Source organism: Acomys minous, assembly GCF_964271855.1.
Source record: "Acomys minous genome assembly, chromosome: 16".
NCBI lineage: Eukaryota > Metazoa > Chordata > Mammalia > Rodentia > Muridae > Acomys > Acomys minous.
This window is the reverse complement of record NC_140498.1, coordinates 26739136-26766322: the sequence shown is the minus strand read 5'-3', so window position 1 is coordinate 26766322 and position 27187 is coordinate 26739136. Positions and strand designations below refer to the sequence as shown.

The 27187-nt window shown below is 43.5% G+C and overlaps 2 protein-coding genes and 1 pseudogene across 5 annotated transcripts; 2 read left to right on the top strand and 1 right to left on the bottom strand.

The window, feature by feature from the left end:
- Positions 1 to 1434: 1434 nt before the first annotated feature.
- On the bottom strand, positions 1435 to 23514 carry TTC1 (tetratricopeptide repeat domain 1). Of its 3 annotated transcripts, none has more exons than XM_084761917.1 (8): positions 23389 to 23514; positions 21610 to 21966; positions 16132 to 16192; positions 14169 to 14281; positions 8191 to 8227; positions 7218 to 7366; positions 6471 to 6525; positions 1435 to 2043 (listed from the first exon to the last, which is right to left on the bottom strand). In XM_084761917.1, exons 2-8 carry the CDS (start codon positions 21931 to 21933, stop codon positions 1910 to 1912), a joined length of 873 nt encoding a protein of 290 aa, XP_084618043.1. In that variant the 5' UTR covers positions 21934 to 21966; positions 23389 to 23514; the 3' UTR covers positions 1435 to 1909. The 3 variants fall into 3 exon arrangements, with proteins under 3 accessions (XP_084618043.1, XP_084618045.1, XP_084618044.1); XM_084761919.1 differs by having other exon boundaries at positions 21610 to 21962; positions 23389 to 23504; XM_084761918.1 differs by having other exon boundaries at positions 23408 to 23482.
- LOC311586086 (mitochondrial import receptor subunit TOM20 homolog) lies at positions 8238 to 14182 on the top strand (annotated as a pseudogene). Its single transcript, XR_014783577.1, has 2 exons — positions 8238 to 14048; positions 14107 to 14182. The product of XR_014783577.1 is annotated as a mitochondrial import receptor subunit TOM20 homolog (transcript).
- Positions 23205 to 25636, top strand: LOC311586367 (large ribosomal subunit protein mL48-like; the record flags this gene model as incomplete). The annotated part of the gene is given in 3 exon segments (XM_084762320.1): positions 23205 to 23539; positions 24894 to 25465; positions 25468 to 25636. Coding segments are annotated over 3 exon segments (1062 nt in total). The 3' UTR covers positions 25623 to 25636.
- Positions 25637 to 27187: the final 1551 nt, after the last annotated feature.

Genomic DNA, 27187 nt, shown 5'->3' with positions numbered 1-27187 from the left:
AGCCTATCTTTCAGACTGTGACTTAAATCAGCCTGGAATTTGTGGCAATCTTCTGCCTCAGCCTCCCAAAGGTAGTATTAGCTACTATGCTCAGCTTTGATGTTTACATGTTAAATTTGGCATCTAGGTTCTCTGAAAAGGTTATGTGTGGGAAAAAAAAAAAACCACACAAGTTGCACAAAAAACCTTGGCCAAAAGCTACTTGGTGTTAGGTGCTTTTGGCAAGCCTAAGTTCCAGTGCAGGCCCCATGGAGTCGCCACATGCAACTCACAAAACAACATGGCAGCTCATTCTCCCCATAAGGTCACAAAACAACATGGCAGCTCATTCTCCCCATAAGGTCCACAAGTCACCGTGACATTCAACTAAAAACTGAAAACTCAATAGCATCCACAGATGCCTGGGGAAACAAAAACTAACAAAACAAAAAACCCCTCCTTGAAACTTGTGCCTTCGGGCTGGAGAGATGGCTCAGTGGTTAAGAGTACTTGCTGCTCTTCCAGAGGTCCTGAGTTCAATTCCCAGCAACCACATGGTGGCTCACAGACATCTGTAGTATGATCTGGTGCCCTCTTGTGTGCATGAAGACAGTGTACTCATATAAATAGAATAAACCTTTTTTCATTTTGTTTTCTTTTTATATTTTATTCATTTATTCATATTACATCTCAATGGTTATCCCCCCCCCCTTTTTTTTTTTTGGTCTTTTGAGACAGAGTTTCTTTGTGTAACAGCCTTGGCTGTCTTAGACTTACTTTGTAGACCAGGTTGGCCTCGAACACAGAGATCTACCTGCCTCTGCCTCCCGAGTGCTGGAATTATAGGTGTGCACCACCACACCTGGCTTAATAAAATAAATCTTAAAAAAAAAAAAAAGCCAGGCGTGGTGGCACATGCCTTTAATTCCAGCAGTTGGGAGACAGAGGCAGGTGGATCTTTGTGAGTTCGAGGCCAGCCTGGTCTACAAAGTGAGTCCAGGACAACCAAGACTACACAGAGAAATTCTGTCTCCAAAAACCAAGAAGAAGAAGAAGGAAAAAGAAAGAAAGAAAGAAAGAAAGAAAGAAAGAAAGAAAGAAAGAAAGAAAGAAAGAAAAAAGGAAACTTCTGCCTTCATGCAGCCCGCAGAGTTGTTTCGGGACATATATACCATTATGAAACAATATGATTTTAAGCTGAGATTAACACTGATGCTTGGCCAGAACCACTAATTTTACAACCATATAAAGCTAAAGATTGCCCCAGATGGCTTGTGAGGATTTCTGAATTCCAGTATACTGGTCATTTATTTAAGGTAAGAGTCAAGCAGCAAAATCCACAGCTTTGTGGGTTCAGAATTAGTGAACTTGTTTGAGACCAGACTGGTTCCAAAAGTCACAGAATCCGCTTCAGCTGCTATTATGGGAACAAAAATTCATAATGAAGCACCCAACTGTCACAGAAAGCTTTTATTAACATGGAGGAACTCAAGAATGTTGAAGCCCCTGCACTGCAGTCTCTGAGTGAGTATGAGCAGAAGGGCAGCAGGAGGGGACCATGTCCAGCATGTATGGCCACCGACCAACTAACAGGCTTGCATGGTTAGGGGAGGCATTTGGTGGCTAGCACATCTGTATAGCTCTAAGAGGTCAGCCTTGACAAGTAGGCTTCCTCACCAAGACAAAAACCAGCCAGAAACAAGGACAACAGCTGCAGAGACACCACCTTAAAATGGAAATTAATGATGCTCATTACATCAGGAGGCACATTCCACCCTGATCATAAGACAAGAGCAAGAAGGCGGCTTGGGCTCTACTACACAGCCTCTCTTAGATAAGATGCTTTTAAACATTAAACACTCGAAAGGCCTTGCTCCTTGCGAACAGTTCATGGCCTTCCAGGAAGCCTTTAAGACTAATGTTATTTCTGTTATCTATTATTATTTGGATTTTGAACAAAATTGATGGAGTAGGAGCCAGTAGAAGAATCCTGCTTGATCTGAAAATTTTCTGTGGAGAGCCCAAAAGGTCGCAGAACCAAGTTGCCAAGATCTTTTAGTTTACCTGCAAATATAAAAACAACTCAAATGAATGCTGAACAAGATATCAGTTACTGCCTTTGCATCTAGTGACAAGTTATAGCCGTGTTTATTTTCAGTAACCTGCCACTTTCTGAGAGAGTTCGTGGTCGCTTTCCTCTCAATGGTGCTGTCACTCCACAGCCTGAGTAACACTGGAACTCAAGGTCCTTCTGGCTGCCTCCAGGGAGATCAAAGTTTCCCGTTAAGCTGGCTAGAATGACCCAAGGACAGAGACTTTCATGCTGAGAGCTGGGCAAAGTCATTTGGCCAAGCCTGGCCTTCCTGGCTGTGGGGACAGGGAACCCCTAACTCTCCTGCTCTCATAAAAAAACTGACAGTAGCCATCTACTGAGTTCAATCCAACATGGAGCATTTCTATTGAGCCTCCTACATTTACAAGTGCACTCAGCTTCCCACTCTGCCTTTTACAAGGAAGATGAGCTCTTGTTCATTTGTATAGTTCAGGGTCCCCTGCCCCAGCTTCAGGCTTTACTTAAGTAATGAAGACATACCCAAAATAAGGATTCTTATGCTGCTCTAAGATGGCAGAGGCCCATGGAGTTTGTGTGCTAAGATGGAACTTGCAGGAGATCTTCAGGATTTATGGAGTAGTGGATAACATTTATGAAACTATGAATGTTCTGGAAAATCTTGACTGGGATGGGAGAATAGAAAGTTTCAATGCTTTCTAAACTGCATTAACTTTCTTGCAGGTCTTCTTCCATGAGCTAAGAGTGAGGGTAGATGGGAGGAGACAGCTTAGTCCTCAGAGTACTATGCTCCTTCATGTGCTCTGTGCCAGCAACATTTGCCACCCCGAGTCCCCACCAGAGTAAAGACCAAGTGAAGAATTTGTAAGTTGCATGGTCTTCACAGGGGAAGCTTCTGGACTTCATTTGGAGATGTGGTCCACAGAGACTTAACATGTTTAAAGAAAAGTCAACACTCTTAGAGACAGCTTCCACACTTTTCTAAGTAGGTCCTTGTTTTGCCCAACTAGCTGAAGGACTTGTCTGCATGAAGCCCTTTGCACTCCATGCTTCTCCAAACGCAGGGGAAACTAAAACCTAGGGCTACCTAGGTGTGTAGGGATAAATCAGGTGGAGGCTACTCGGGTTCCCAGGTGGCTTTGCTGAAGCTGCAGGGAAGACTCTCCTGATCTGACAGGTAGAGACACAGAGCAGAGCACAAGGTTAAGTCTCCACAGTAGGGAAAACCTAAGACCTTCTGATGGAGAGATTCACTCAGTGTGTGCAATGTACATGTGTGCAGCTCTTTTTGTAGTACAGATGAAAGAAATGTGCACAATGTAAATGAGAGTTTGATGGAAGATATAGGCAAAGACAGTGGGCCATACATCCAATGGGTGAGGAAGAAGACAGGAGGCTGCACTCTGTCTGTATTCAGGTCCTGAGCCAGGCCTGGTGGCCTATCGCTGTTTGGCCATAGGAGTCCACTGACGGCTTGAGAACACTTTTAAAGTTGATACTTCTTGTGGCAAAGTGAAGAATGGACCAAAAGGGGGAAAGCTTAAGGGTCCTCTGGAAGTTATAGTTTCATGGCATTATGCAAGAGGCCATTTATTCTAGAACAATCATCTCTATGATGCTTAGTATAGAGTTGGAAGCCACAGCTCAGCCAGTGGGAATTCAAAGGACTACAGCAACATATATGGTGGACTCTAGTTTTTAGTGTCTAAATATGTCACTTTTTGCTGTCTGTAGCCAACTTCCGTGAAGACTGTGCTTACTGCACACAGGCACACACGCACGAATACACAGACACTTACTTTCCTGTTGCTGTTTAGGCCAATGTCCATGTTCAGAGTCTAAAGCAGCCGCCTCACTCATGAGACAGCCTATCTGGCATACTTGTCCCAAGATGCTAATGCTGTCTCCCTGCCTTGATGCAATCAGGTTTCCGTATTCCCTCCTGTAGCAAACCTGGTACCTTCAAGCTGAACATGCCACCATGTGCCTTGTAAGCTGGAACCTATTATACTAGGAATCTTATGGCATTTAAGAGTTCAAACCTGCTTATATTGACAAAGCTGTTTAGGAGAAGAGAGCCAGCTCTGATTAATCTTAGTTTCCCTGACTCAAAGCAACATTCTACCACTGTATCCCGAGTGGTTCATTATGTAAACATCCCTATGAAGATCCTGACTGTGTGAGACCATTTACTCCAAGGATAAGCAGGAATGCTTTTCTTTGCTGTGGCTATAGCATAAAGAAGACAAGATGAAATCCAGTGACTGACCTCTTGTTCAGGAGATGCCTCTCAGTTGAGCCCAATTTCCCCCTGGTGCTTCTGTAGTATGGCCACATCCTACTCTGGCTCCTAAGGCTCAAGCCTCCCTCATCTGAGCTGCCTCTACCACATTGCCCCTCTTTATTGTGCAGTCATATTCCCAAGGGTCACTAAATGTAAGTTGTTAAATCGTGGATTGCTGGGTTTCACTGCAATTTCACTTTAGTATGCCTTGGGTGTACATGAAACTCAGCATTTTGGCCACACTCTTGTGATGATGGTGTGTGTATTGAAATTTGATAAACACTCTCCAAAAGCAAATTTGGGCTTATAGGCCAGTTTCCCAAATAGCCCTAAACATACTTCTGCCACTTTGTAGCATGTCTGTCAGATGGCATTCTTAGAATTGATAATCATAAAACCAAAATACCAAGCAACTCTGAAAACAATGAGTATGTTCCATGCCCTGTGGCATCAGATATTCAACTTAAGATTTAATTCTTATATAAAAATATATTTCTCATACTATGCAAATTTGTTCTTATATTTAAGACATGCTAAATTATGTTAAAGTTATCATTTTTAGAATATTAATTTTATTTTACATTTGTGTGTCTGAGTATATGTGCATGAAGTAGTCTGGAGAGCTCAGAAGCACTAGATCCTCAGAAGTTGGAATTATAGATGGTTGTGAGCTGTCATGTGGGTTCTGGGAACCAAACCTGGCTCTTTGCAAGAGCAATAGATGGTCTTAACTGCTCAGCCATCTCTCTTGCTCCTTAAAGCATTGTTTTAAATAAAGTTCTTGATTTGTTATCAATGAATGTTTCATAGGATCATGTAAAAATTTTGTGGGCAAAAGGAGTTTAAGGGTGCAAAAAGCCCAGCACTCAGGAGACAGAGGTAGGCAGCTATCTGTGAGTTCGAGGTCAGCCTGGTCTACAAAGAGAGTCCAGAAAAACCAAGACCACATAGAGAAACCCTGCCTTGAAAAACCAGAGTATAAAAGGTCCATTAATTCACCTACCTATTAGAAAGACTGTGTACAATCTCTAGATATTGATGTCAAGCCATATATAGTGAATGTATTTTACATTAATTTTCTTTCAGGTCCATGCCTTATAATCCACATCAAAGATTCAGAAAGTATTCATAAGGAAGGTGTGGCAGCTTTTGAGCAGGGACATATTAGAACGGCTAAACAGATAATGAAAAGTTTGTCTAGGAAGCCCCAGGTTCTTGGAAAAACAGAATGCAAGAGGCTCTGATTCCAACTAAGCAATGTTGTGGCAAATACGAGAAGTAACTAAACAATGGGAACAAGGAGTCCACTGACTCAGCCGCGCCCTGCCTCACCCCATTCTGTGCACATTCATGCATACGCTTCAAAGAGATCCTGAAGTAGAGACCAGAGGTCAACACTGGGTATACTCTATTTCTGACTGATTTATTTTTTGAGACATGGTCTCTCACTGAACTTGGAGCTTTCCAATTGCGTACGAGCAGCTGGCAATAGAGGTCAAGGGGCCCTCCTGTCTCTGTCTTCCCAGTGCTAGGATTCAGGTGTATTCCACCCTGCTGAGCATTTTCTTTTTCTCTTTTTTAAAAATATGGGTTGTGAGGCTCTGAACTTAGGTGTTCTGAGTAATCTCCTCAGCCTCCTCCCTTTAACTATTTATTGCACACACTTCTTCTGTTTTCTCAAGCACTAAAAGGACTTTCAGTGCTATTTTCAAACCAAACCTCTAACATTACTGGCTGTGATGATGACACATTAAATAAACTCAAAGCCTTAAGAGGTAAGTATGCAATGGAAAAACTCAACTGTTTTTGAAATCATCATGTGAAGAACAAGGTAGAATCTGATCCCCCTCTCTAAGCCAAACTGCACTTCCCGAAATTAAAAAAAACAGCTGAGCAGGGCCTTGTCCCTAATATTGCTGCAAAGAAGCAGTCTCAACGACATGCACACAGGAACACAGACACGCGGGCGCGTGCACACAACACACACACACACCAGTTTCAACAATACACATGCACATTCATGCATTCGCTTCAAAGAGATCCTGAACTGCTGTGTTCTCTAGTGAATAAAAACGATGGGCCAACCCTAGTCTCTTAGCTGTTGTGATCAAGAGAAAGCAAAGGAAACAAACTTACCTAACATCTCTTCTTTTAATCTTTCATTACGTTCTTCTATTTGCCTAGGTAATCTCTGAGGAAAAAAAATGAGAAACAAGCATTTGGTAAAAAAAAAAAAAAAAAAAAAAAAAAATTCTTATTTAAATCTGAGAAGTGTGTAAAAATATAATGTAAAAACAAGAGCAAGTTAAAGAAAAATAGAAGAAAAAAAAAGCACTGATGCTGCAAATGACTACAACACAGGAAGAATCTTGTCTGGTTTATCACTGTATTCTCAGTTCATTCTTTAAAAAGAAAAAAATTTTTGAGAATGCATTGCTCCAGGCTGGACTTGTATTTGTGACATTCTTCCTGCCTCAGACTCCCTGGCATCACAGGTGTGTGCCAGAACACTGGGAATATTTTATTAGGGTTTGTTAGTTATATTAATTAGTGCTTGCCTTTTAAAGCATATCTCTTGTGTTGGTAAATAAGAGCACTAACTTACCGTGTGTGTGTGTGTGTGTGTGTGTATGAAAGAGAGAGAGAGAGAGAGAGAGAGAGAGAGAGAGAGAGAGAGAGAGAGTCCCTAGCTGGTCTGGATTGTTGCTTTCTTTTTGAAGACAGGTCTCTGTCACATAGCTCTGGCTGTTCTGGAACTTGCTATATATAGACCAGGCTGGCTTCAAACTTATAGAGATCCATCTATCTCTGTCTCCCAAGGGGTGAGATAAACACATGGACCACCACACCTGGCTTAAGAAAATACTTTAAAATTTGTTTTACCATACAAGCTTCTCTTGCTTGATGTACTGATGGATCCTTTTCTAATATTGATTTGTAATCTTCCAGTGCTTCATCTAGTTTGTCTGTTTTCTCATACAACTCCGCTCTCCTCAGTATTGCACGGATGTAGCTGGGGTTTAACTGAATTGCTGAAAAGAAAAGAAACTGTTATTTCAAGAAAGGGTTACCTGTGGAAGAGCCCTCATTCATTGCTGCTGCTGGTGCAAATTACTACAGCCACTATGGGTTTCAGTTTGTAAATTCTTCAAGAAATTTCAAATAGAACTACCCTATATAACCCAGCTATTCTATTCCTGGCATATACCTAGAAAGCTCCATACCCTACCATAGAGATAGTTGCACACCAGTGTTCATCACTTCTCTATAAACAGACAAATGGGTACATATAAAGTATTAATATTAATCAGCTGTAAAGAAATTTTCAGGAAAATGAATGGGACAAGAAAGTGTGAGTGAAATGATCCAAACTCAGAAAAGAAAAAAACCTGCATGTTCACCCTATATGTAGACCCTAGACCATGGTCTGCACCTACACACACACACACACACAGTCTCTCTCTCTCTCTCTCTCTCTCTCTCTCTCTCTCTCTCTCTCTCTCTCTCTCTCTCTCTCTCTCCTCCCTCCCTCCCTAACGGCTGTCAGTGCGAGCTCAGCAACTAAGATCCTCAGTGAGTCATAAAGGCAGGTATTTGAAGGCTACTGGAGGTGAATTCTGTTCTATACTTGAGTTCTGATACCAAAGGAGCTTCAAAGTTTCCACATATTTACTACTATAAGAAATAGGCTAAAAATCCACTTGAAAGCATGCTTCCCCTCAGATGACTCCTACAGTGTCCCTGGAAATGCTATTCCACAAAGCTGCCCCAGTATGAAGGGACACTTGCCTGTGTAGACATCCAAACATGTCTGTCTACCTGATGCAACGATCTTTTTTGTCAATAGAAATTTTACCTTTGCTGCAGTCACTGATGGCCACCTCCTTCTTGTCCTGTAAGGAAAGATGACAGATAACATTAACATCTCAAGGGCCCATTACCATGATCTGATCATGAGGGATGAGTATGAAGATAAACTGTGGGGTTCCGCAAGCCTTTAATCCCAGCACTCAGAGGCAGAGGTAGGTCGGTCCCTGGGCTCCACTGGTTCCAAGGCTAGCCTAGTCTATCGAGTGCTTCCAGGATAGCCAGGTATACACGGAGGAATCCTGCTGGGCATAGCAGTATACACTTTTAATCCCAGCACTTGAGAGGCAGAGGCAGGCGGATCACTGTAAGTTCGAGGCCAGCCTGGTCTACAAAGCAAGTCCAAGACAGCCAAGGTTATAGAAAGAAACCCTGTCTCGAAAAACCCATAAATAAACAAACAAACAAAAGCAACTCGTGCTTGGCCTTTTCTGTCTGGACAGGAGGCCAGTGGCTGAAGGGCTGAAGGTGGCTGGCATGCAGCGGCTGGCATGCTCCAGTCACTCAGAGCTAACTGCTGCTTGGCTGGCCCCCCTGACCCCACCCCCCCACATGCCTCACGCCCCAGCCTGGCAAAGATGGTAGGCCGGAAGAGTGCTATCGCCGCAGGCTTGTGTGGTGCCCTGTTCATCAGGTACCGCATCTACTTTGACTGCAAAAGGCGGAGTGACCCCAACTTCAAGAACAGGCTTCAAGAAAGAAGAAAGAAACAGAAGCTTGCTAAGGAAAGAGCTGAGCTTCCCAAGTTACCTGTCTTAAAAGATGCAGAAGCTGTTCAGAAATTCTTCCTTGAGGAGATATGGCTTGGTGAAGAATTACTAGCACAAGGTGACTACAAGAAGGGTGTAGACCACCTGACAAATACAACTGCTATGTGTGAACAGCCTCAGCAGCTGCTCCAAGTGTTACAGAAGACTCTTCCACCTCCAGTGTTCCTGATGTTTCTGACCAAGTTTCCAACCATTAGTCAGAGAATTGTTAAGTGCTCAGAGATTGGCTAAAGATGGTGTGGACTGAGCCAGATATCAATATCATATTATTTCAGTAAAATGATTTAACTGTTAGCTGAGAAGCTGATCAGTTCTGGGGGAATAAGGGCAAATACACTTGTTAAGAACTGTCCTACATTCTGAAGTCTACCAAAGTGAATGTGCACTTTGACTAGATCCATTGTTCTATTTTTTTCCAGTGAAAAGTATTTTGATAGAGCTTTTCACTTTATAAATACAGTGAGTTAACAAAACAAAAAACAAAACACCCCTGCCCCCCCCCCAAAAAAAACCCCATCCTAAGCTGTATGTGCTGATGTTATAGGCCTGATTTGGCTGATACCACTGGGAGGCCTGCTCTTTCCTGAGAGGAGGCAGCGTAGGGGTGGATCTGGGGGAGGGCAGGGAGACACTGAGGGAAAAGGAGGGAGGGGAAACTGCAGTTAGGATGTAATATATGAGGGGGCGAGGAGAGAGAGAGGGAGAGATGAGCAATGTAATGCTGGCATTACAAGGCCAACAGTTAAAACTTTGTAGTCAATAAGCAAGGCTGACATGGAAGGCTGGCTGCTACACTATTGAATCTAAAGTGGGATCATCAGGTCCATCTGCAGGCACAGTGTCTGTTACAAACCTTAACTTTCCCACTGGTAACAAAAACAAACAAGTCATCCTGCTTGCTGTAAGGTATCATCATTTCAGTTGCTTTAACACACTGAGCTCTTGGGCTGTTGCACCATTCTGGGTCCTACGTGTGCATGTCTGCTCGTGTACACTACTGCTATGCTTTGCTGGAATCTTTGTCCCTGAAACTGTGCATCTTAATGATCCTTGGTCTTTCAAACATGTAATAATAACAGCACATAAGCAATGAAATGCAGAAGACCAAAGAAAGATGGTTGTTTCCTGAAACTGCTAAACTAAGACATTAAAAACCTTAACATAGTTGGGCCATGTAGAAAGTATAACTGATGACCAGAGGAAGTAAACTGTAAATGTGTGGATGGAAAAGCTTGACGTATATTTACAGTGTGAACAATTGCTTCTGAAATGTCTTATGCACACTAGACAAAATATGAATCCATAATGGAAATTTCTTAGGATTTGTGATACATTTGAAGACTGAATGTCTACTTAAAAGTTTGCTATTGGTGAGTCAGCCTTATTGACAGTATGTATTCCCCACCCACACCCCCAAGAAAGGGTTTCTCTGTGTAACAACCTTGGCTTGTTCTAGACTCACTTTGTAGACCAGACTGGTCTTGAACTCACAGAGATCCACCTGCCTCTAGGATTAAAGGCATGCGTCACCATGCCAGGCATTATGTATCATTTTAATAAACTTAATTTTAACTAACAATGAAAATACAAGTAAAAAACATCCTATAATCAGGTTTTATCAAAGAAATCAATACAGTGGAATAATTAAATTCCATGTAGAAACAATATTTACTATTTGGGGGCTATTTGGAAGGTAAGTGGTGCAGGGATGTGGGAAAGACTGTAAGCTTTGTCACAGGTGAAAGCAGTCTTGTTGGGCTTTACCCTTGGACACACCATGGATACCTTGAGATAGACTGGGTGGAGCCATCCTGGGCCTGGAATTCAGGAAGCAGACCTGGGGACTCCACCTGGACTATTGTTTTTCTAATCGACCCTCAATGGGAGAAGGAGACTGCCTTCCGCATGTGAGACAGGCAGGCCGAGAGGAAAGAGCAGCAGCAGGGAGCGCCTGCACGTGGATTAAAAGGAGGATCAGCGAACAGGCCGGACCAGCGTGCAGGCCAGAGACACCTAAGGACCCGTCCTGTGGAATGGATACAGGAAGGGTCACTCTTTTTTCCCTTTGACCTTTTTTCCCTCTTGTGTAAGCTAGTTGGTTGTATAATAAAGTTTAATTGTTAAAATACAGAGCCTACACAGGGAACTAGCTTCTCTACGGAATCACTGAACATCAAGGTCCCCTCCACATTCTTATTTAGCATCTGACTCAAGCCTGGGATTCACCGGGTAAGCTAAGTCGGCCAGCTGCTGAGCCCCAGGATCTGCTTGCTCAGCCCTGGTTACAAGCATATGCCACAACACACAACTTTTCCTCTCTGGTTCTGAATACAGATGGCCCTTGTGCTTACAGGGAGTCACTTAACAAGTTCAGCTATTTCTCCAGCCCTCAAATTATCTTGATCTTTTATGGATTTTCTATAACTTGGAACCTGGAACTTGTTCATTATGGACAAGACCTAAAGAAGGAAGACTCTTTAAAAAAAAAAGAAAGAAAGAAAAAAGAAAAAAAATACTCTAGTAGAGAAATAAGCATAACTTTCACTGTCTATCTCTCCCAATTTCTATAAACTGAAGACACATCACCAAATGATTGATTAGGAAGTGGTGAAACAGGAAAAAAACTTTATAGTGTACACTTATGATGGTATGCTCTTTTTTCTTTTGTGTTTTTGAGATAGGGTTTCTCTGTGTAGCCTTGGTTGTCCTAGACTCGCTCTGCAGACCAGATGGCCTCGAGCTCACATTGATCTGCCTGCCTCTGCCTGAGTGCTGGGATTACAGGTGTGCATCATCAATCCTGGCTGGTGGTATGTTCTTTCCAGAAGCTATTATGATGATTTATGTGTGACCCCCATCTTTGCACATACAGGCCAGAGAATGACGTGGTCAGTTTTGTTACCATTCTCCTCCAGTGACCATCAAGTCTTAGCAATCCCACTGTCCCGGCATCCCTGTACTGCTGTGTTATATGCATGCTTATGGCTACACCGAGTTCTTATGTGGGTGCTGGCCTTCATGCAGTAAGCATTCACATGTCCATGAGCCATCCTGCAGCTGCCTTGAAGACGCTGTAATAAGGTGTAGCACATCTTTATCACTAGTTTGCTCTCTTCAGTAGAGGAATTAGGGCATTTTACTCATTGAAAAATCCTTGGTTTAAAACACAAGGATAAACAAATCTATATATGTAAAACAATCTATATAACATATAAAATCAGTGGTTTAAAGAAATGTAAAGCCCTTTACTTCCTTTAAAAAGCCCACTCTTTTCAGGATTAGCTAGATAAACCTGGAGTAGAAGCCATTTAAAGCAGGTCGGCTTCCACTGCCTTCAGAAATGAAATGTGGAGTCTGACCAGGGACACATAGTCAGCAATATTAGCTAGCCTGCAAACTTACCTTCCTGAAATTCTTCCCAAGTAATTAAAACAATTTATGGTTTTGTTGTTATTGTCTGTCTTTCATTTTGGGGGGCTGGTGGTGGTGGAGATTGTCGCTCTGTAGCCCAGGTTTACCTGGAACTCCTCCTGCCTCTGCCTCCTGACATCCCAGTGACACTTATACTTTGTAGCTTTTTGGTTCCAGTTCCTTCTTCCTGATCTTCCTTGGACCTCTACCCCTGTCTTGACTAACATAATGTCTGTAAGGTATGACAATAACTTATCCATAGCACTTTGGGTCTAAATAGCCATAGTTAAAGGGCATAATTTTGTCTTAAATTAAAAAAAAATTCCCTTATTTTAATCTAACCATACTAATTATGTTGACTAGACAGAAAATCAGATAAACCCGAGACAAGTCCACGTGCTTGCACTTCGGTTTACACCATTCTTCTCTGTTATACCAAGTCCACACTAGTGTAGAAATATAAAATACTTTTCCCTGACACCTATCTCGCACTTAAAGACACCTTTCATCTCAAGTGTCACCTATGTCACCCAGTGTTCATATTTTTAACAGAAAAACTCAAGCCTTAGTAACAAGTTTCTTTTAGACTGGAGTTTTAACTAGTGTTTCCCTGTGCCTCCAAATCTTTATATTCCAGAAATCCGAAAGCAGCAGCTGCAGCTATTCTGCGATGTGCACTACTTGTGATAGACTAAAGTAACTCCATTTTGCTTAAAAACTTCCATTTCTGTATTTGGGTGACCTACTTTTGAACTCTGGATCTAGAAAAGCCCACGAAAGATACACTTGGCACAAAGATATAGAATAATCAATTAGCTAGAAAACAGAAAAGTACTTTAAGTCCAGATAATTCCCCCAGATCTCCCAAAAGGTTACTCCTTAGAAGTTAATTGTCTGTGGTTTGGTACCAGACTTGTACCAATTAGCTCAAAGGGCAACCAATAGGATGCTTGCCAAGCTAGAAACCCGCTTTCCTGCTTCCTCGCTCCCTACAATGTATAAAAGTTCTTTCTTACTTGTATTTGGGGCTCACACATGATCTGCTGCGATAGTAATAGTGTGGGCTGAGAATAAAAGACCCTATGTGTTGGCATCCACATTGGCTCCTGGTGTTCACTGGGGTTTCATTAAATCCCAGCACAACATGTGGCTCCTTGCCTCACTAACCTGTCAGCCTACCTTCATCAAAGTATTCACCCTGCTACTTTATGAGGAATATTAACTATTAATATGAGCCTTAGTCAAAATTTTCTAATATTTTTCTAGCCCCTCAATACACTTCTCATCAGAGAAATACACAGGAATGCATGCAGGAAAAGAATAGCAACTTGAAGCCCTGCACTAGTTTTGGAGAGAAATGACCCTACAGAACACAGAAGATCATGTATGAGCTTAGGAGCACTGGAAGGTCATGCATGGGCCTAGGAGCACTGGAAGGTCACGCATGGGCCTAGGAGCACTGGAAGGTCATGCATGGGCCTAAGAGCACTGGAAGATCATGCATGGCCTAGGAGCACTGGAAGGTCATGCATGGGCCTAGGAGCACTGGAAGATCATGCATGGGCCTAGGAGCATTGGGGATCATGCATGGGCCTAGGAGTATTGGGGATCATGCATGGGCCTAGGAGAACTGGAAGGTCATGCATGGGCCTACGAGCACTGGAAAGTCATGCATGGGCCTAGGAGCACTGGAAGGTCATGCATGGGCCTAGGAGCACTGGAAGGTCATGCATGGGCCTAGGAGCACTGGGGATCATGCACTTAGGGAAATGCCAATGGCTCATACCTGTTTCATCCTTGCAGCAGCTCTATTTGAAAACAGAACAGATCGATCTTTCTGGAAACAGGATGGGCACATCTGAATAGCTTGACTGTACGAACTCTCAGCTTCTACATAATCTGAGGATAAGACCATAAGATGAACAGTCATTAGCATTTTATTTTGTCAGATCTCAATGCAGTTTCCTATGCACAGGATCAAAGTTTCTAATGAAAAGATAGTCCCAGGTTATTAGGTTTTAAACATCATTTTCCCCTTTCTTCTCTCTGTAAAGAAATAGTGCCTGCTTTTCCCAATGGCATCAGGAAGGCATGTGTTTGGTGAAATGCTGAACATGCTGTCAGTCAAGAGGCCTCAATTCTCAAAGTAGCAGCATGCTCTAATTATTCAGCTTTCATTTGATTCAGCAATTTAGAAAAGAATTTCCATGGGGCTTTAAGGGACCGGACAGGTGAAAGACTACAAGGTGAGGTCCATGATTCAAAGTGAAGAAGACAATTCTAAGGTTTGAGGTGTAGCTCAGTGAGGGAAAGCTTGATTAGTATGTGCACAGTATTAACGCAGTCCCTAGCACTGGGAGTGGGAAGGAGGAAGTAAACTATTTGTTTCAGTATTAAAAATTAACTAAACCAGGCATAGTGGCCCACACCTTTAATCCCACCCAAGGGGCAGAGGCAGGTGGATCTCTGTACTTTCAAGGACAGCCAAAGCTACATGGTGAGACCTGTCTCAAAAAAACAAAAAGAAAAGGTAATCCAGCTGGGTGTGGTGGCACATACCTTTAACATTAGCATTTGGGAAGTAGAGGCAGGTGGAACACTGAAGAGTTCAAGGACAACCTGTTCTACATAGTGAGTTATAGCCCATGGAAGATCATATAGCAAGACTTTTTCTTAGAAATAGAGGGAGGGAAGGAGAGAGATAGGAAAACAGAGAGAACGAGAAAGGGAGGAAGGAAGGAAGGAGGGAGGATTCATAAGAAAAAAACTTTAACCAAAAAATTATTAGAGGAAACCGTGATCTCTCTGTGTCTTAGTCATGTACACTTTGACATGTGACAGACTGCATAACACTGGGAGTGTTGTTGGAAGGGACTCCTAACATTCTTAAGCAAACACAGGAAATATAAAGAAATAAAGAGCACTGCTGGGGTTTGAACAAGATCTTAAAAACCAGGGGCTACTGGCAGGGCCTTAGGTGAGTGGTGGTGCTGCCCTAGGAGGGGAAGCGGGTGCAATGTACTGGGGGGAGTTTGTAGGGCGGTAAGCTGTTAGAATGCCTAGCCTTATCCCCACGGCTCCCTCAGTTCCTGTGTGATTTGAGATGTTATCTCTTCCTCTTGTACACATTCTCACCATCTGGCATGGGACCCTCACCAATGCAGCCACTGCTGGTTTTTCCACTTTTAACCTCCAAAACTATGAACTTGTTTTCTTTATGAAGTTAGCCTGCCTCAGATATTTTGCTACAAGAATTAAAATCTAATCAACAATCACAGAAAAAAGGCACATGAAAGAAAGAAAGCATGTGTGATAGCAAGTATCTATGAGCTCGGTTCTACAGAGGCTGAGGCAGGAGCATCATAGTCTATCCTGGCCTAGAGAGTGGGATCTTATCTCAAAACCAGAAAGAAAAAACCTAACCAACCAGCAACAACAATAAACACTTAGTAAATTACTTCTCTTGCTGGAAGGTAGCAAATGGGGACACTGGGATACTGTGGTTGAATTAAGGTTAGGGTTTTCCACAAGCAGTAGCTAAAGCGCTTACTCCCTGACTTCTAGATTAAAACCTAAGTTACAGAAAAGAAAAACTATGCTGGTGCAAGAGTCTCATGGTACCTGCTCACTGTGACTGGGGATGGAGTAACTCCTGGTGTGGCAATTCAGGGGAACTGCCCTCTGCAATTACTCTCTGGTGTATGTCTGGGGCTGTGAAAGGGCAGGGTTGGGTGCAGTGTAGACCTTACCTCCCCTCTTAAACTGTTCATTCCCCTCCTCCTTTAGTTTTGCGCTCTCGTCTCTTCTTCTCTGAAAGAGATCAAAGCATTACACAATTTCTCACAGTATTATGAACGAAGCACAGTGACTCAGTCCATAATCCCAGGGTTCAGGAGACTGAGTTGAGAGGACTGCTGAGAAATTGAAGCCAGCTTGGGTTACAACTGAGACCTTGTGTCAAAAATCAAAACTTAAACTTGAGACTCTCTTAGCTTCTAATAATTAAGCAACTTATACAGAGGATTTCAAATTTATCAAACACAAATGCCGAACAAATTATACCCTGCAGAGAAAAGATGGAACGTGCTGAATCTGGTATGTGCTTCCTTCACATTCAAGGGATATCCTGACAATGTGGCTGCTCCCAGGCCAACTGGCAGAACCATCTGGAGGCCTGCCTTCCACGACTGGACAGTGCTTTGTCCAACCCCCGCCACCCCATAGCAAGCAAGTAAACAAACAACACTACCCATAGAGCCACCCCCTCCCTCACCTGCCCCCATTTCACTGTTTAATCCTGAAACCTTTGATTAAGTGGTACTCTCAAGATTAGTAACCATGCCTGGTGGTAATGGTGCACACCTTTAAAACCATCACTCTGGAGGCAAGGTAAGCAGATCCCTGAATTTGAAGCCAGCCTGCTCTACAGAGTAAGTTCCAGGACAGCCAGGGCTACAGAGAGTAACCCTGTTTAAAAAAAAAAAAAAAAAAAATATATATATATATATATATATATAGTATTGTTAGGCGCTGGATCAAACAGAGCACTTGAATCTCGGTAAGGATGCTAAAAGGCAGGTGTAAACAGATACCACTTTTTACACTATCTACTGTGCAGCAGACACAGACATCTGTGTGAGTACAGCAGTAACTCACTTCAGCAGTACAGCATTTGCCTGGCATACTTGATGCTCTGGATCTAACTGCCAGCACCAAAATTAAAAAGCAAACACACCGCTTTCCCTAGGTCCCCACAGCTGAGAAGGGCTGTCCTAAGAGTAAACAGCTAAATGGGGGCAGGAAGACAAAAGAGAAACCGGTAACACTAACATCATATTTTTCCAATACTGCTCATGAGAGGTGACTGGACTGTGATGTTCTCTACTGCTCTGGCTACCAGAACACCAGAAAAATACAATCCTAAGCGAATAACACTAGGGAGTAGATTTATGGAAAGAGACCAGGAACTCAAATACCAATGGGAAGCTTCAAATACAAGCTGAAGAGACAGGGTGCAAAGCAAGTTTCCTGATGACCAAAGCAGAAAATGCAAGTGCTTACCTGAGCCAAGACAGACGGTAAGAACAGCAAATAAGATTCTAGTTACCTCCTTGTCTTTGTTTCACTCTAGACTCTAGGGCTTGGTCAGAAATATCCAAGAAGGCACGCACAGGCTCTCTGACCTGCCTGTTAGGAAGGGGAGTGATAGACAAAGGCTGTAGCCACTCAACACGATGCCAATACAAGATAAGTCTGCAAACAGGAACGCAGGGCTGGATGCTAATGAGCCAAGAAAACCTCAGAAGAAATGTAGGTAGCAGTCATTTTAATGCAGAAATCTGTCTGCCTCTGTCCAGCCTTTAACTTTTATGTCCTTGTTTTAACTCTAATCTGAGCCTCCTTTCACATCTGTTCTCCAAAGACAAAACTCTTAAGGGTGGTTCTGCAGGCTCAGATTAAGCAGCTAACAGATGAGACGCCTGCGGGGAGCTAGGAAAAACATAAGAGACCATTCATTCCATGGTAAATTTTAACATTCAGTTTTCATCAGGCAAAGATCAGAGTCTGAGTACATCTACAAGGGGATAGACAACTGGGGTCAGCCTGAGACATTTTAAACAATCCTTTATAACTAGCACGTCTAAGAGTTGAACTACCAAGAGCTCTGGAATATAATTCTGAGGTTAGTTACTCAATTGTAATCCAACAACCTAGTGTGCAGCACAGTGGAAAGAGCTGCCACCTGCTCTGCTGATCTTGTAAGCTGAGGGAGGATTAATGCAAATATCAATACTGTACTGACAGTCTCCATGTAAACAGCACGCTGAGGAGAAAGCCAAACTATCTCCCGGCTGTGCTAAGAGATCGACTTGATCCTAGAACAAAGACAGGAGTTTATTCTGTGGCTTGAACACACTTTCTTCAAAGGACAGCTCATGTACCTTGATGTTCCTGAAACCTGAGGACAGACGTCACTGACAGGTTGAGCACTAGGAGTCTCTCAGCACACATGGTGCTGGTGCTCTGCAGCACTGCAGGCACATTCCCTGGTCATTCTATGAACAGACGCTTCCCAAGTGCAGAGGAGCCATCTCACACACTTCCACAATGCTCTTTAATGGTTTCCAGAGAACTAGAAATATCTACTCTTAAATTCTATTTTCATAGAAATTGGAACCAAGATATCTTAGAAAGTTCTTTATTCAGTATGAGCAGAGAACTTAGGGGAAATAGTGACAGTGCTCTGTACTGGCAAGCATCAGAGAAGCTGGCAGGGAAATCTCTGAAACTAGTGCCCTTGATGGGTGACCAAATTTCCAACAGCTAAGTTCTGCCTCAGCTGAGCCAGGCCTCTAACTCACAGCACTCCTCATGCACTAGTCCCAGGACATGCTAGGCTGACCACTCCATCTGGCTCCAAATTGCATTCTTCACACTAGAGTACTAGAAAGTCAGCACCCTTACTAATACAGCAGTTCACTGCTCAATGCCTCTGCCCCACCCCTCAGCTCACTTGTGTCCCGAGACAACGTTGAGGTGAGCATCGAGCTCTTTTTATAGATGAGGAAAGTCAAGAATCAAAAATCTTGTGCTTTGCTGGGTTTGGTTGCATAAACCTGCAATTTCAGCTACTTGGAAGGTGGTGGAAAGAGAATGATGAAATCAAGGTGTCAGTGGACCAGTGGCATGCTCCTTTAATGCCAACACCGGCGAGGCAGAGGCAGGCAGGTCTCTCTGATTCAAAGCCAGCCTGGTTTACACAGCCAGGACAGCCAGGGTTACACTGAGAAACTCTGTCTCCAAAAACCAAAAAATGAAATAAGCGAATGCATGTGTATGTACATGCAAAAAGATAGACGCTTGACCCACAATCAGAAAAAATAGCAGTCAATAAAAACTGTCTCTCAGGTGGAAGTATAGATCTGTCTACAGCTTGGGTTTGATTCTCAACACACACACACACACACACACACACACAGACACACACACACACACACACACATGCACCCAAAATCTGCCTCTCAGTACCTTCAGACATTAGATATAACAGATTTGCAAGTAGTCATTCAAAACAGGAAAGCCAAATAATTGAAACTTTAACAGACTACCTGTAATCAAGGCACTTGGAAGCTGGAAGCAGGAGGATTAGGAGTTGGCTAACTGCAGATTCAACTATGTGAGACCCTATCTCACAGCACCATTCAAATAACAAAATAAAAAACCCCAAAAGAAATAGACCAAAAAAAAAAAAAAAAATCACAGTCATTATGACAGCTTATATCTGTAATTTCAATACTCAGGAGGTTAAGGGATGAAGACAGGTATGAGTGCTAGGCTCAGCTCCTGGAAGGTAGAGGCAGGAAGATTAGAAGTACAAAGTAGTCTTAAACTACATAGTGTTTGAAGCCAGCCAAGGCTATCTATATGATAGATCAAAATTCCCCCTACCCTACTCTACCCCACAAAGATAACTTTCATGTTAAAACCAATTGACTTGAGAGTGAGAAGTGCATATGAGCCATATGCCAAGATCCCTGCATGCAGGAGGCTGAGGCAACGAGATGATGAGTTCAAATCCTGGGCTACGGTTCAAAACCTTGATTGAGGAGGAAACAAACTAAGGCACAGAAGCTTATGCTTGTAGCACAGGGATCAGTGGGATTGCCATTAACTTGTTCCTATCTCAAAACAAGCAAACTGTCTCAAAGAAAGAAGAGGAGACATGAGAAAGAACAGATACACTAAGGATGTTTCTTGGAAGATCACAGATAGAGCAGCAGTAATGGAATTAGCCACGCCCTTCTGCTGCTTCCTCAGCTGTGACTGAACTCAGAAGCTCTGAGGTGGGGTGTGGGCGGCAGCAGGAGGATTATTTTCCTGACACCCGTTCCCATGCCAACCTGACCTGTGGTCCTATTTCCTGGCTGGTACTTTTGCTAAGCTCACAGAACATGGTAGTAGCAAAGCATGCGCATCGTGCAGTAAGGCCATTATCTCTAGTGAGAGACTCCTCCCTTCTAAAAGTAGATAAAAGTAAGAAATTTCCTTGTTTTGTTTGTTGTTGCTGGATCTCTTCTTAGCTTCGCTAAAAGATACTTCAAGTGAAATCCATTTTAGTGACTCTTTATGGAATCTGAATCTGTCACATGTGTTATCGCAACCTATTCCTTTGGTGCTCTATCCCAACCACGTCAGTAAGTAACTCACTGGTGGCATAAACTACAATCGTCATTCAAGTTCTTTGCAAATAAACTCCAGCCCTATGGTAACTCATCTCACCACCTTGTCAGGTAAGAAAGGAGGGCTCCAGGAGAACAGCTCCGAGACAAGGAGGCTGAGGAGTAAGCTTTACAATTTAAATGCTATACCACACTTTGGACTTGGGTCTGGGAGTTCTGAGTTGGAGAAATCAGTTTTACCATCTATGAGGTCTGTGGTCTTGTCCTTACCACCCACGCTTTAACTTAGGTGACATTTCACTTAGTGCCTGGTACACTGTATATTTCCAACAAAACAGCTACTACCCTTCACAATGTGTTCCTTGACACCTATTGTGCTCTGTAGCTACAATGCTACCGAGGTATTCAGGATTAACAAGCATAACTCATAACGCAGTGTTAAATAAGTTTACAAAAAGTTCATTACAGAAATTCCAGCGACTTACCTTAGGCGTGATCGCTTAAAACACAAAGTAGAAGGAAGATGTACCTTAGCAGGAGAGCACCTGCCCAGCATTTATAAGGGCTTGATCTCTAAAACCACAAGACCCCAAGAAGCTAAAGGTAGATGTGTAGATATATATTATAAGCATGTTACAGATCCCTAAGGTGGAAGACAGGATTCTAAATACACAGAGAAAACCCAGCAATTTCTTTGTTAGGCTCAGTGCTGGGGTTTTGGCTGTGCATGTCCACAGTCACAGCACTAGGGAAGGGAAGGCAGGAAGATTGGGAGTTCAAGTTCAGCCTGGGCTATGTGGTTCACACCGTGACTTAGATAACAAAGTAATGAATTAAAAGTGTAAGAGAGTCTTAAGCTAGGCAGGCATGGTGGCTCAGGCCTGTGCCATCAGCATTTGGAAGGGAGAGGCAAGAGGATTGCTACAGGTTGATTCTACATATTAAGTTTCAGTGCAGTCAAGATGACATCGCAAGATCATATCCCCCCAAAAGCAACACCACCACCAACAAAAGCAGCTTAAGGGCAGATTACCCACAACCATTTACCTGCTTCTCTTCTTCCGGCATGTTTTTTTCCAGTTCAATTAGGTATTCTTCATCCAGTTCAGAACTAGATTCATCGCTGGCTTTGTTCTCCACCTTACCCGCTCCTGGCTGCTCCTCCTCAAATGAGGCGCTGCAGTCATGAAAACACTCCTCTTCACCGTGGTCCTCCTGGGAGTTAGCATCCTTTAGTGGCTTGCTCTGGGAATGCGGATCCTCGGGATCCAAAACCCGGGGGCTGGCCGACTCTGCTTCCTGAGAGTCTGTAACTTTCAAACCATTGAACAGATCTTCTGGAACCTTACAGTTTTCTGACTTCTGCTCCATGCTGAGTTGAGGGAGGGAGGTGTGGCTAACTGCCTAGAAAAAGAAAAACCGTTTATGTAATGATGGTAAGGTAAGTCGCTGGAATTTCTGTAATGAACTTTTTGTAAACTTATTTAACACGGCGTTATGAGTTATGCTTGTTAATCCTGTATGTACACGGTCTTAAATCCTGTCTTTCACATCTAAACAAACCTCTGCATCTGAACCCCAAACACAACTTGACTTTCTCCAATTGGGAGCCATTACTTTTATTTGTATATTGATATTACTTTTAATTAATTTTTTTTCAAGACAGGGTTTTTCTGTAACCCTGGCTGTCCTGGAACTTGCTCTGTGGATCAGGCTGGTCTGGAACTCAGAGATCTCCCTGCCTCTGGCCCTGCCCTGGTCAAGGGAGCAATTTAAAAAAACAGGACATCACCAAGTATGGTGGCCCGTAACTGCTGTCTCATCATTTCAGAGATGGAGGCAGGAAGTTCAAAAGTTCAAGGTCATCCTTGACTACATAGCCTGGGCTACACCTCGTATTTGCCCCTTCCCCAATCCCAAAATAGATTGTAATAAGCTCACACTCAATGCCAATTATCATTTTAACTGATAGCCTTTCTTGGTCAAATATGGTATTGATCTTATTGTGAGACCGATATCCCCACTTCCCACCTGAATCTAGACCTTGTGAGCCACCGGTTTAATCACCGAGCCACACCCTCAATCTATACTCTAAATGAAAAGACTGATTTTAATGTGACTCTTCCACGCCCTGCTGTTTGCTGGGTAGCAAAAATTAGGCAGAAGCGAAAACAATGGCAGCAGAAAGGAAAAGAAATGGTTCTAATCTTTGCGCACAATAAATGGCGAAGTCGTCAGCAGGAGACAGCGAAGTCCTGCTGGGCCACCATCGCCACTGAAAAACGAAGAATAAGTTTCTTGTGGAGCCCAAGATGGCATCTGTGCCCAAATCGTGCTCATCAACAAAACCGAAACGCCAAGGCGTATAGCCTAGGTAGCTAATTCTAGACCGGGAGCTTTTGCGCAGGTGTTCGCACACGAATCCTCGAGGTGTCAGAATCAGGTATTGAGGGCTGGTTCCCAACTCTCGCTACGCAACTCTGCAGTCCACACCCTGCCATTACAGGTCTGCAGTCGAGCCAGGGTACCTGTATTTTATCTTAATCTTTTAAAGTGAGCCGGGTGATTTTTACGCGCAGCATCTTAACCACCGCTGCTCTAGAAGCTGAGTCAGAACCTTTGGTCGCAGCAAAACCACGCCAATGACCCTGTGTCGCGTTCAAGTCCGAATTCGTCCGAGCCCGATCCAAGAAAAGTTAAAACAGCGGGTCAGGAATGCGCAGACTTCGCCTCTACGCGCGTGTCATTCCTCTGCCGGCTCTGAGTCAAGGTTGGGAAAGCGCCTCCCCGCACGCCCCCGCGCCTGTCCTCGGCCACAGTCCTCACCTCACGCCGCGAGACACACCAAGCTCTTCACAACTTCACAGCGCCACTTTCCACCGCTCCGGCCTCCAAGACCTTCTACTTCCCCTCCGTCAGGTGCACTTCCGTCCGCGCCGACCAATGGCATCGTCGTTGGCAAAGCATTCTGGGAAATGTAGTGGCCAACTCGAAGGGGCGGAACGGAAGTAGCTGTGTGACGTCACTGTACGGCTCAGTACTATGAGCTATAGCTGCCATCTTCAGTTACGTCAAAACCTGTTATTTAGCACCAAGTAATTTTTCAAAAGTAAGTGCTTGTTGTTTTAAAAATGTCTTTATTCTGGCACCCTTCGGCTAAGGAATGTGCAGAAGAATCCGAAAACAAACCTTGTCCCCAAATAAACATTTCTCTCCAGTAGTTTACAGAATGCCTTTCAAGAGGTCTGGAAGGAGAGTAACCATTTTTATAATACTAAATATTACTTACTCTTCCCAATCATTTTCTCATGATCTTATGGTGTTTTCTAGAGGCTATTTTCTGATATAGTGGAACAGAAAGAATGCAAAAAATAAAAAATAAACCCAAACAAAAAACCCAAAAGAACAACAACAACAACAAAACCAAACAAACAAAAAAAGGATTATTCCAGATGCCGGGCAAGCCCTTCTACCTGTAAGCTAGATCTCCAGGCTTCCAACTATCCTGTATTAAACCAGAGATTTGCAAATAATTGAAACAATCCACTATCCTTGAGACAGGATAGCAAAGGAGAAGAAAATTAAAAGGCCATGGGGAGAGAGAAAGGATCCTCTTATCAATTCTGGACAAAGCCCCTCTTAGGTTGAGTCAAGAATTTCCACAAGGGGCTAGAAACATGGCTGATTGGCTGCACTTCCAGAGAACCAGGGTTCAATTCCCAGCACCCACATGGCAGCTCGCAACAGTCTACAAAGATAAATAAATAGATACACAAATAAAATGCCCCCCTAAAGAATCTGAGCTTCACAGAAGAAGTCTCTGAAAGAGCTCATGCTTACTGGGCATCTTAAGGAATACTTTGTTTTGTTTTGTTTGGAGACAGGGTTTCTCTGTGTAGCCTTAGCTGTCTTGGACTCACTTTGTAGACCAGGCTGGCCTCAAACTCACAGACATACACCTGTCTCTGCCTCTGTCTCCCCAAGTGCTGGGATTACAGGCATGCACCACCTTGTTTAGTTTAGAGAGTACTTTTGATCCCAGAATTTGAGAGCTAGAAGCAAGAGAACCAGGGGATTCAAAGTCCAGCTTTGGCTACATAGTGAGCTTGAATTTGGGATACCTAGGTCCTTTCCTCAAACCAAACCAAGATACATTTGCCACTGTTACTGACATCTGACCTTCACAATACCATCTGGATGCATCAGTGTTCTTACCCCCATAATGTTTCCCGGGGCTTAAATTAGAAGTTGAACCCTATGTATTTAGTAGGACCTTGGCACACAGCTTTAACATAGACTACATTTCTTTAAGCTGGGCTTGGTATTGCAAGCCTGCAATTCCAGCACTTGGAAGGTGGAGACAAGAGGATCAGCTGTCGAGAATGGAGCCACGAGGAGAGACTGGGAAACCTCAAGAGAAATGAACTGGGCCTAGGAGATGATTTAAAAGTGCTGGGCTTGTGGAATGATACTGTTTCTAAGCAAGCTTTTTCCTTACCACGATGCAGAATTTTGGGAGAGAATCCCATTTGTTCTGCAGGTGGTATTCTGAGGACCAGTCAACACTACAAGACAAAGCCCACTCCTGACATTGGGCGATACAGACACCTGGTGAGAGTGCTGGAGCCTAAAAAGAAGAAAGCAAAGGTGGAAGTGAGAGCCATTCATCTGGAGACAGATTATGACTATGGGGTTTTAAATATCCACCTGACTGCTTATGACTTGACTCTGGCAGAAAGTTATGGCCAGTATGTACACTGCCTCTGCAACCGCCTCTCCATCAAAGTGGGGGAAAGTTATGCGATGCTTAACAAAACCACGGAAGTGGTGAGACTACTGGACCAAGGCAACAAAAAAGTTCTAGGCTCAGTACTTACCATCTGCGAGCGAGTGAGTGGTTCAGGTCAAGTGCTACATTTGCAGAGATTTTCTTGGAGATACTCCAAAGCAACCTTCCAGAAGGAGTGAGGTTGTCAGTGAGGGAGCACACTGAAGGAGACTTCAAGGTAAGGTGCAGAGTTCGACCGGAACTGGAAGAACTGTTGGCCAAATTGAACTAAACACTGCAAGTGTTTTCATGTAATGGTCAGTCTCCGAGAAGCTCTTCCTGCATGATCAGAGCTAAAGAGGAGGATGAAGGCTCACACCGGAAGTGCCTCCTGCGTCTGTGACATGCTGTGTTTGCCAGTTAGCACCTACGTGAACAAAATCTAGGCTATTCTCCACTAATAAAATATGCTGTTGAAAAAAAAATGATCAGCAGTCTAAGATCACCCTTGGCTACACAGCAAGTTCAAGGCCAGCCTGGGACACATGGAACTTTGTTTCAAGGAAAAGAATATAAATAGAGGCAAAAGGATTATGGATTCATGGCTAGACTGGATTATACCTAGAGTCTGTCTCAAAACAACCAAAACAAAACATAAATAGGGGCCAGTGAGATGGCTCAGTGCTTAGTGGGGAAAGGCCCTTGCTGCCAAGGCTGACAACCTGAGGTCACCTTCCAGCACCCACACTGTAGAAGACAATCAACTTCCCTAAATTGACATGCACATGCATAGTGCATGTGTGCACACACACATATACAGTGCATGTGCACGCACATACACCCCCCCACAGCACTGCACAACACACTCCCCCACACCAAATAAATGTTTAAGAAAAACCAGAACCCCAAACCAACAAAACCAAACCCTCCACATGAATCACAATTTGTACAATTTTACATAGCTTTCTGTCCTATGGCTAGAATAAAACCTGAAGCTTCCTACTAGGACCCACTGACCCCAGACCTGTGAGGTTCAGCCTCTTTCTCTGTCTCTGACCTCTGCTGGTGTCACTTTTCTTCTTAGCCACTTACTATTCCTAACTTGCAAAGTTTCTTTGCCCTTCCCCTGACCTTTGTGCACTGTATGTCCTCGGCATGGCACTGGTGATGGCTGCTCCATATGTGGCTCACACTCCTTCTTCAGAGCTTCCCTTTGTGCCACTTAGGTACATCACTCACCACATGATCTCCTCCCTCTCCATCACCACCTGGAAAAATCCTGAGTATTTATTTAGTCGATTAGTATGAGTCCTTACACTAGACTGCAAGATCCACAAGGACAGGACGTGTCTGCTTGAGTTTCTAGATTTTCCTAGTGCCCAGGACAAAGCAGGAACTCAAATAGGGCTTTTAAACCTACTTTATTCATTCATGTATTCACTTATATAAGACTGGGTCTCCGGTATTTTAGGCTGGCCTTGAACTCAAAATCTAAGTGACCTTGAAATTCTGGTCATCTTGTCTCAACCTCCCCAGTGCTGGGATTACAGGCATGAATCATCACACCTGGTTTTATTCAGTGACGGGGAGCGAACCCAGGTCTCTGTGTATCAGAGGCAGGCACTCTACTAACTGAGCCATATCCCCAGTTCCAGAACAGAAATATGTGTTGTGGAAGCATATAATATAAGTAGGTACCATGATTACAATGGTAGAAGTTAGGCTTAGAGGATTTAAAAGTCTGTCCTCACTTCCCACCCCAGTTACAGCTGGAGCACAGAGTATGGGTTGAAAGTCTGGTCTGGCTTCAGGGTATATGTTCTCCTAAGGGACTAAGACATAAGGTTACACAGAGTA

Excerpts from the sequence above, each read along its gene's own strand:
- TTC1 (XM_084761917.1), bottom strand. The coding sequence starts at position 21,933 with ATGGAGCAGAAGTCAGAAAACTGTAAGGTTCCAGAAGATCTGTTCAAT. Across the intron at positions 14,282-16,131 it reads TGAACAGTTTAAGAGGGGAG|ATTATGTAGAAGCTGAGAGT; the intron begins GTAAGGTCTACA and ends TCTTATCCTCAG. Across the intron at positions 2,044-6,470 it reads ATTAAAAGAAGAGATGTTAG|GTAAACTAAAAGATCTTGGC; the intron begins GTAAGTTTGTTT and ends TTATATTTGCAG.